This window comes from Centruroides sculpturatus, unplaced genomic scaffold (assembly GCF_000671375.1).
Source record: "Centruroides sculpturatus isolate CEXI.00-Female unplaced genomic scaffold, Cexi_2.0 scaffold3121, whole genome shotgun sequence".
Classification (NCBI taxonomy): domain Eukaryota; kingdom Metazoa; phylum Arthropoda; class Arachnida; order Scorpiones; family Buthidae; genus Centruroides; species Centruroides sculpturatus.
In genome coordinates, this window is record NW_019387206.1 from 2,654 (window position 1) to 13,355 (window position 10,702).

The following is a 10,702-nucleotide window of genomic DNA, read 5'->3' on the forward strand; positions in this document are numbered from 1 at the left end:
ATACGATATGACAATTAGAAAATTTTAAGTTATATTAATAATACTATTTTATTGTAGAACTTGAAATTTATTTTATTAGGAAGAATTTAAAAGAATTTATATATTTTTTAGATTATTTCTGATAAGATATTTTAAAAATTATATCANTAAAGTTTAAATAATTCTCAAAATTTAGAAATTTGATTCTAAGAGATAGATTAGGTATAAGAATGTGTTAAAATATCTTCTCAAATCATAAAATTGTGCAGTGTTAGCAGTTATAAAAGTATTAATATTACCCGAATGAAACCAAATGGAATAGGTATGTATTTTTTATAGGATAAATGACAAAATACCTTTTTCTTTCTTGTAATATATGTCAAATAGAGCTATCCGTAGGCAAACAAATATGTATATATATAGGATATGAAATATTGAAAGTTGATAAATAAAATGAAATCTTTCAAATCTTGAAACTTCTTTAAACTTGTTTAGCATTTGAAATCATTTCTTCTAAAATTGTATTTTATTAAATCCAAACTAAAAATTTTTCTCGATTTCTTTTATTTAGTTGTATGAATGTATTGTTTTCAATTCTGTTCTTTAATTTTTCGAAGATTTATTTAATTAAAAACTTAAATAAATCTTATTGTTTCTCATAATATTTTAACAGAAATTTTTAATGAAAAATATCTCCATATTTACTAAAGTATTATGTGAAATTTCTGAAGAAAAACAATCTTTTCTATTGTAGATTTACTCTAACATTCATTTAAGTTTCTCGAAAAAGTAGTTTGGTTTCGATATTTGTTTTGAACTTTGATTAATTCTGTAATTCAAATTCTGAGGATAGAAGAAAAAAAAATACAATTTCTTCTATTTATATATATATATATATTTTAATATAAATACGTCGAATTTAGTGAGAAAATTGCATAAGTTGTTGACCTGTGCTTTAAAATATATATGGATAATTATTAATTTACGTATTATTAATAAATATTAGTTATAAAACTAATATTGCTGAATATTACTTGCGTAAACATCACATCTTCGAACTAATTTATAAAATTTGCATAATAACTATGAGCAAATGAATCATATATTGAGACAATTAGAACAATTTAATTGTGGCAGTATCATTAGATAAAGCAAATCTCTTTATTTCTCACTTAATAGGAAAACGTGTAATTGAAGCGTTAAACTACTCTTTTATTCTCAATAGCTTTATTTAATTTCAAAAACGTGCAGTATTTTCTAAATTCTCAATCCGAATAAATTAAATTAAGAAACAAGAAACGAAACGAACAAAAGAAAAAAAAATCCACACACAGAATTACTTTCACCTATTCTTTAAGAATACAAATTTAAGAAAACGACTTTTTGCTCGTTTTTATTTTTTCGAAGTAACTTCGACTTTTCTGTAGCACTTCAAATCGAACATTAACCAATTTTAATTTTTCTTCTTCTCTAACCTTATTTAGAACAGTTTCATCTAGTGCATAAGTTCCGTCTGGTTTAAAATCAAAATAAAAAAATAAAAAAAACACAAGAAAAAGCGTAACTTCTCCATTCTTGAGAGTTTTTAATAAAACGTCCAGTCCCTCTGGAGCAGTAAGAGGAGAAGGGATGCTGTCGTAAATCTCGCGATATGCGAAGTGGCAGAAAGTAATGAAGATGAAGTTGGAAAGAAGTAATGGATGTTTCTATTGGTGAATGATGGTTTTCCATCTCTTTTTCTTTCAGTCCTTCCGGATCGGCCACCGCACATTGAAGGCATGAATCCACCTTACCAGATCGGGGACAGGATCAACGTTACATGCACATCGGGTCCCTCAAAACCTGCCGTCCAACTCAAGTGGATCATCAATGGAATAGATGTAAGCATGCGTTCCTTAATTTTAAGAATCGTAACAAAATCGATCTTATCTTTACCATTTAGATAAGTGTCTATCGTGTCGCCTAATGGAAAAGCGGTAGACTATTTGTTTTCTTCGATCGAGCTGCACTACTTTCTGTAGCATTAAAATATGGTTATGTAAAGCGCAGTATTTCTCCTTAAATATTTGATTAGCTTCTAAGAATTTTAAAAACATGAATTTTTAAACATTTGCGTTACCCAAGAGTATAGAAAGAAATATAGTTTCTTGCACTTAATGTAGTTAACTATTTAATAAAGGAACCTATCGCCACTAAATTTCATATTTAGGTCAATATATGTATTTTCAACGTGATTCTCGAATTTCACCTAAATCAATTCAACTAGTATCGAGATATAAATATTGATCTATATACTTCTGATATGATAACTGATGAAATTTCATTAAAATTTCATAAAATCGGGTCGAACCGTAAAGATCATAACACGGAAAATTTTTTCTAGAGTACGTGCTGAATTGAATATATTGAATAATTACGTATTTGAGACTATTTCTTTGATATAAAGTTCTCAAATGGTTATTTATTCGTATGAAATGCCTATAACTTGAAGCTTAACATATCCGAAAGTCACGAACTATCATATATTTATAGTTGTATGCGAATGTTTCTGTTATATTTCATGTTGACAAGTCGAAAATAACCAGCGAAAAAATTTGTCTTCGGTTTGAGCTGAAGACGGATAGACAACAATCAGCTATAAATTAAGTTAGCTGTTAGATCTTTTTTATTTTCAGGTAGCACCGGATTTCGAGATCCGTTACCCCCAGATACGTCATTCGGGTGGATTGCAAAGCACGAAAATAGGATTAGAATTTGAACTGGATCCAAGTCAATTCTGGCAATCGGAGATGCAACTACGCTGCATGGCATCTATAGCGCAAGTATACTCGAGTAACAGTGAAGAACTGGTAATCGGAGACAGAGGCACTGACATCGTTCCTTACCATAGTAAGTTTGCCAAATGACCCTTTTTCTTTTCCGTAAAAGAAAATGTAATTACGGCAATTTACTTCTTTTATTTCAGTCATTTTACTGTAACGGGAGTAAAAAGTAAATCTCTCTTTTCTTCTTCTTTCGAATATTAAAAGAATAAAAATAAAATAATAATACCTAAACCTTCGTTTCTCTCAATGAAATATAAACCTGGAATTGCATTCTTTTTAAAAGAGAAAAGGGAAAATGCCAATATAATTTATTTCTCTAACATAATGTACAACATATATATGTATATGTTATACGGTATCAATATTAAAGTGTAACCTTCTTTGTTTGTATACTGTAGGCATTCGAGGACAATGGCATAATCGAAATTGCCAATGGTTTCGAGTTATCGCAAAGATAACATTTGATGCAATGATAATAATAATAATAATAATAATACCAAATGTTATATCACAAGTTGCTGTATTTGATAGAAGGAAAATATTGAAGAAACTAATTCCTTTTTCGTTTTATAGTATTATAAAAGAGAATACGAAACTAGTCTGTAATTTTATTTTAATCGGTGTGAAAAATGATATCTTAGATTTCTCACAGAAGCTTCTAAACGGAGCAAAATAGAGATAAACAAAGCTATGCAGTCAAACATTGGCTTAGGATTTAATAAGATTTTTTCATCTTACCCATGCCTAAGATTGCTTCTTACTCTTTCTGTCTCTCTTAGATAAAATAAAATTCTTGTGAAGGTAAATTCAATATCTTAGTCATTTTCGAGATAGAGAAGCGTCAGAGAATCTACAATATTCGTCTGACTTCGACCAATGAAATAATGCCTTATTTATCAGTGAAAGAAATGTATAGTCATGGATGGAAGCGTTATTGAACAGTTCTTGTGTATGTCTATGCCTGTCTACAATATTTATTGTAATTGCGTTGTCTTATAAATACGTTCCAAGAATAAAATCTGGGGTACTTTTCAGATCACTCTCATACTTTCAATGTCATTACAGTAACAAATGTCCGTACTGTGACATAGTGATCGAAAAAATGGCTACTATTATAATTAATATTTTAGTTTTAAAAGTGAGTCACGTTTTATTTTAATAATATAAGAGTTTAATATTTTTCTGATTAAAAAAAAAACTAGTTTTAACATTTTTAATTGGTTTTTCAAGTTTTCTAGAAGACAGTAGAGTGGTTTTTTTCTAACTCTTCAGACTCACTCGGTTGTAAGTTTTAAAAAAATAAATATATTAGACAACTTTAAATTTAAATTGAACTAAATATAAAACCAGTAAAATCTGGAAAAATATGAAAAAAAATCTGAATTAGCCTTAAGGTAATTATTTACAAGTTCCTTTTTTTACCATACCGAAATCTTCCTATTCTTTTTATAATAAATTTGTAAAAAAGTGGTTGTAAATAAGTGAAAATTTCAATAAAGGAAATGTATTTAATACATTTTTATTATCTTAACAAAAGTCCTACTAGTTAGTACATTTGATCAATATTTTAAATGTAAAACATTTGAACTAATAATTCTTAAAATTATGTGAAAGGAAAACAATATTTGAATAAAAAATATAACCTGAATTAACGATAACTGTTCAACTTGTAAAGCATTAGTTGTATATCTTGAGTACTGAAGATCGTTTGGGGTTATATATTGTATATTGTAATAACTAGATATTGGAGTGCAACCAGATGCGCCATCTTGTTACAAGGATAATAGAATGAGTGGATTACAGCTCTATCAAGGAAAGTAAGAGGCAGTTAAGATGGACTTTGTTCTCTATTATTAAAGCTGATGTCAAACCTTCACCTCATCGGCACGTCTCTCTTTCGGTCACGTTTCACATCTTTTCTGTTCTAATTTACTGCATCTTTAGTCGTGCATGCGCACCTCAAATGTTCGAATTTCTCCAATTGCTTCTTTTATATCCCTAAATAAACATAACGCCTATAGTAAGAAACGTAAAATTGTATCTCTTTTTATGGATGGCATAAATGCTTTTCACAAAGGAAAAGTATCCTTTATGCAACTACTTTCTACTATTCTTCTCGTTTGAGATCTGGAATTTTAAATGATTAAATTTTAAGAAAATTTATTATGTTTTCAACTATTACAGTTCGGAAAATAAGATATTTTCCATTTAATATTTCATACCATTAATAATTTCCTTTTTTTTTTCTATTTACTTGGTAATTAATTTAATTTATTTATAATAAAAATGCTCGATAGAGAATATCGAATTATGTTTTAAAATCAAAATTCCTATAAAAAATTAGAAATCTTTAAATGTTAATCTGAATATGCATGCTCATCTCAATTCAAAACAATTGACTAGTAATGTTGCACATATGCAAACTTACTCCCTTTCCTCCTCTCTTCCTCTTTTTTTTTCTTTTTAATTTAGTAGAGGAAAGAGATGACATCGCAATTTTTCTTCATGTCTGGTAGAAATCCCAAAAAATTAAACTGCTCTGCTATCCAAACAATCACTCACTATGCAGTACTGTACTAGATGACCTGTCACATTTACTTCTACGATCGAACTCTTTTGTATAGCAATTTGCTTGTCAATATTTGAAGCGTTTTTGCCCTTTTTTTTTTTCTTTGTAGATTATTCCACAAGACAGTTCTCGTCCGGATATTTTGCACGTACGTTTCCTGCACGAATTTTCTTCCTATTATAAAAGCTGTATAATTATATTGCTTTAATAACTTGATATGTGGCTAGATAATGTCATATGAGCAATTTCCTGATGGAGTTCAAATTTGAGATATCCTTACTTTTGACACATGAAATTAAAAGTTTTCCTTTAATGTTTTAATTAATATCTTAGATTTAATCAATTTTATTATATCTTTAATGTTAGAAATTTGATAATTATAATTAAAACAAGTGATAATTCATGTATAAAACATTTTTTACGATGTATGAATTGTCTTCATTTTTTTTTTTAAAGAAAATGAAAATTTTCGAGAAAGGAATTTACAAAAATAGTAACTTAATTACTCTGAAATACAATTATAATTTTAAAAAATTCGCAAAACTTTCGCGCTAAGTTAAAAAGTTTAGAGAGAAATTGCAATATAAAAAATTCTCGTAAATTGTATAATTATTTCTTATAAATTTTCGAGTTTTTATAAGGGTTTTTATGATTATAGATAATACATTTGGTCGACTTAAGCCCTAGATTTCCAATGAATAGCCGAAAATAAGCAGTAAAAGACCGTGTAATGTGGAAATCACGTACACAATATTCAGTGATATTTTGATCTCTTGCTGTGATATTGGAAATTAAAGATTGACTGCGTTTATATTAATGTAGCCTATTGCGTGACTAGAAAAAGTCAATATAAGTAAATTTCATTTAGATACAATCACAAGCAAATTTCATGAATAAAAAGGTTTCATTTTCCTTTATACTAAACTTATTCAGTTTTGAATGTTTATTTATACATCACGTAATACAGAAATAAAATTCGAAAACAATTTAATATTAATAATTATGTAATATTAAAATAAAGTTGAAATTGTTTATTTATTTTTTTTAAATAAAATAATTCGTGTTTTTATTTTTAATTTAATATGTTTATTTAAATAATATACAGTATATGATTCTTCTATTAAACATTATTTTTCTATTATATAATAGAAGAAATCATATTTTTTTCTTTATTAAATTTAGCTTAAATAAAACAATAATATTTACTTTTATTAATAAAAGTTTGCATTTAAATCAGATATAATTAAATATTCCTTCTTCTTAACAAAATCTTTCATGTAGTAAATTAAAAAGCATTTGTAATAATTGTCATCAAAATACATTAATATTTTTATACGGTAAAACCTGTTCAAAACGGAAACCTGCCAAACCGGAAATATATTCGGTGCCATGTTGTTCCGGTTTACTCAGGTTTTTCTGTACTATAATTTAAATTTTTACCAAAAAAAAAATGTTATCAAAGTATATCGCAGCCTTCAGAAAAGTAACGCATGAATGAGTCTTACTCGAATAAAATCCAATGGTGAGAAATAAATCATATTCTGTTGAATTCGGTTTCTACGCTATTGACATTAACGAAGTGAATTCATATTGTGCAATTGAAATGTTAAATAAATAATTTTCCTATAATAAAACTATTTGTTACGGCCTTTTAACATATTTATCATTGGATTATTTTTATTGTATTTGCTGAGTCGTTCGCTTAATTTGTAATCGAATGAATTATAATTTATCTTTCACGCCTAAAAGAGTAACATTTTTGAAGTTTTCGATTGTAAATTATATATATTTCAATTCAATTAATGGTAATTTTCAATTCGTTGCGATGTATTTTCTTCTGATCTTAATTTCTTAATTATTGGAATTTTTTTTTCAATGTAAAATAAATCTCATTCTTTTTTATCAAATATAATATTGAATAGATCAATCATATTATGTTTTTATTAAGAACTTTTNACTTTATCCATTAACACCTATTTACTCTCTATAATTTGAACTTTTTATCGACTATATCACCACTATTCATTTTTCCTTAAATTGTAGCACTCCATTATCCTTCGTTTACTTCTGAAAACATTACTTTTTCTTTCATTTATTTTCGCATTCCAACATTATCAACCATTCATCTCTGTCTATTGCATCAACTGCACTTACTTTCCAAACACACTCTATTAATCTAATGATCTATACCATATTATCTCCATCTCAAATACATTATTATTCGCAGTATCCCATACCGCTCCGGGTCAACACGGGCCAAACATTAAGGGAAACCTTCCATGGTACGATGTGGGTGACATCGTAGACGTAAACTGCAGCACAGTTTATCCCGCCGAATTGACGTGGTACGTTAATGACTACGAGGTGAGTCAAGTTTTTTCTTTCTCCAAAATTATTCTTTCCTTTTTCAATTTTAATATTTTCGTTCAGGCTCAACCGGACTACGTGATCAAATATCCTGTCAGAAAAAAGCCCAATGAACCCGACATGTCAGTTTTGGGACTAAAAATGAGAATAGAACATTATCATTTTAGGAGTGATGAATTGAGGCTCAAGTGTACGGCCACTCAATACAAAATGATCACTTCTAGCAGCGAAAAGATATTAAGGAGCGGAAACCAGCAAAACAGTGGGTTTCACGCCATTGAAAATACTGGCTCAGGTAAGCCAAGTGACGTGATTTTCGTCATTAGTTCATAAAAATTTGATAAATTATTGTTGTCTTGAATTGTAAACACATTTAGTTTATAGACTATAACTTTCTTTACATATATTTTTTTTATTTTTAGGCAGTTACTACCGACATATCAGGTGGTGGGCACTACAAACTCTAGTTATGACCATGATTAAACTGTCCAGTTCAGTGTACCACTGATTAAGTCTGTGATCAACCAGTAGCCTTCATGGAAACAAGGACAGCCGGCCAATTGGATCATTGGTGAGATGTCAGAAGTGCCGTGAAGTAGCCATGTGTTGGTGGACCCACATGCCGGCATAACGTATGCAAATTCGTGTTTCAAACTCTGTACATACGGGACAGTGTTTATATTGTGCACGATCCATATCACGTGGTTTGTGTGCAATCGGATAATCAAGAAAATTCCAATATTTGGACGGTCCATAGGGGGTCGAAGGTCAAAGGCAGGTGGTGATAGCGTTCGGGGTCCGTTTATTGAACTATGCACTTTGATTATTCAACCCGATAAACGTACAGTTTTGCATAGTTTGTGTTCTCCGTTCCTCAAAAAAATAGAACTAGAACTCAAAGTTGGAACGGAAGAAAAACTCTTCTCCTTCAAGGAATGCTTGATCCTAGCACCACCTGTTAGCCTCGGATATGTAAATATATATAAATAAATATATATATATATATATAAATGAATTTACAAAAAACTGAAATGTGTACCGATAAGGTCTCAACTGCAAGGTACAATCATCTTGTAGAAGCGTTGACAACTTGTAAATCCAGGTTGCAGCCCTAGATGCCCTTCACAGTTCTTTGTATCCCTCCTTATCGATGGCGTACAAAAAAACTTGGTACAGTAAATGTACAGTTCTGGGACATTTTTTGTTTTCACCATCTCGCAATTTTTCGAGAATCATTCCTGTGATGCGCCAGATTTATCAAATAAATCTTACTGCGTCGCCGAATTTCTTACCTGAAGGAGAAATTCATGTTATTTTTGCCAATAACTGTATTATTTTCATGTCTTCGTGTCATTGTATGAGTCCGTAGTCCCAATGGTAAGAATGTAAATTTGGTGTAAAATTTAGAAACATTTTTTTTCAATAAAAATTCATTAGAAATGATGTTTTTTTTTAAAAAAAAACTCAAATTACTTTCAGATACACAAATGATTGATTATTACCGAGTTCATTTAATTTTTTAAATTCATTTTATTAGTGCACGACATACACGTAAGGTTTTCAAATATTGTATTCTTTCATTTATACATGTACCTTAATATTTTATATAAATAATAAGCTGCCATTTTTTTTATATTTTAATTTAATCAAAAAATGATAAATCTTTCTATTTTATTATCGATAAATGTGATATTAAAAAGATAGGCAGGAAGATTGACCTTGTAAATTTGCTAAATCATTCATACAAGAGCAGGATAAGTAAACTGGATTTTATCAAAGTGCATAATAAAAGAGGGATAAGTTCTCTTAAACAAGCGCTGATTAATCTCCTAGGATTTTGAAACATTGAAATAAATAATCCGAATAAACCGAAAGCAATCACCACTTTGCTTCTCTTCGATATTACACAAGAAAGAACATTAAAGTCAAGTACTATGGCCAAATCCAAAGTGATTTAACACTTCTTTTACTGACAGCTTAACAATGGATACAATTCATGTGAAGTCACTATTAATGCCTGAATACGAAAAAGTCGAGAAGAATGTAATCAGCACTTCCTCTTGCAGTAATTCCTGTTGGGAGTTAACACAAAAACTCTTCTCTAATCAAAGAACGTGGTGGTCTAAAAGAGAAAATAACATTTTACTGATCTGATAAAAGAAGAATAAAAATTGGAATGAAAATAGTTCTAATCATGTTCCGCCACGCAGCTTGCCAACTTTTACTTCCCCCTTCACTATCTTTCTGTATGAAATGGCAGAAAGTATAAAAAATGCTACAAAGGACATCTTTTTCCGGATTTATTTTCTAGAATGGGAACTTCAGTTTTTCATTTTTTCGACATTTTCGAGTAGGTCATGAATTTTTGAATTCGAAAGTAGTCTCTTTATTTCAAGTTCTGTTGACTACTTTGCTGATTTACGTAGCTAAAAAGTGCTGTAAGAATGGTTATTTTTGTCTAACTTCATTTCTGTCAATCTTTGTATACCCGAAACAAAAGTAAAAATAGAAAGAGAAAGTCATTTTTGAAGATGTGAAGTTTGAGAAGTTTTTCTTTAAATTTCTGCAAAAGAGACTGAAGAAGGTTAATAAAAGTTGAAATTAAATATAAAAATTCAGATTTTCTAAGTAATATTCATTAAAATCTACCGTACATTAAAACATAGTCTGGCTTTAGGTTACAGAGTACTACACCTTCTCATTACGTAATCATGTCAGGACACGGACTTTCTCTAAGACGGATCCACAACTTTAATCAATCAAAAGAGAGAACAGAGGGCGTGGTCGACAACGGAGCTTGATATGAAAGACACAATGTCTATAATATCTGCACTGGATGAGCTTCACTTCAGGCGCTGTGCTTTATTTGTGCTGATTGCTTTAGCTTTAATGGGAAAATAATCTAGTTTTGCTCTTGCATTTGCTTCAAACTATCTGCTCTACATAAATTAATCTTATATAC

At 29.3% G+C, this 10,702-nt stretch overlaps 1 protein-coding gene across 1 annotated transcript; it reads left to right on the plus strand.

The window, feature by feature from the left end:
- Window positions 1-282: 282 nt before the first annotated feature.
- On the plus strand, window positions 283-9,080 carry LOC111616274. Its single transcript, XM_023357707.1, has 6 exons — window positions 283-301; window positions 1,726-1,859; window positions 2,655-2,868; window positions 7,601-7,737; window positions 7,804-8,035; window positions 8,163-9,080. Exons 1-6 carry the CDS (start codon window positions 283-285, stop codon window positions 8,246-8,248), a joined length of 822 nt encoding a protein of 273 aa, XP_023213475.1. The 3' UTR covers window positions 8,249-9,080.
- Window positions 9,081-10,702: the final 1,622 nt, after the last annotated feature.

What these genes read in the sequence shown, in the direction of transcription:
- LOC111616274 (XM_023357707.1), top strand. An exon ending in GGATCATCAATGGAATAGAT is followed by an intron (nt 1,860 to 2,654) that starts GTAAGCATGCGT and finishes TTTTATTTTCAG; the next exon opens with GTAGCACCGGATTTCGAGAT. An exon ending in GGTACGTTAATGACTACGAG is followed by an intron (nt 7,738 to 7,803) that starts GTGAGTCAAGTT and finishes ATTTTCGTTCAG; the next exon opens with GCTCAACCGGACTACGTGAT.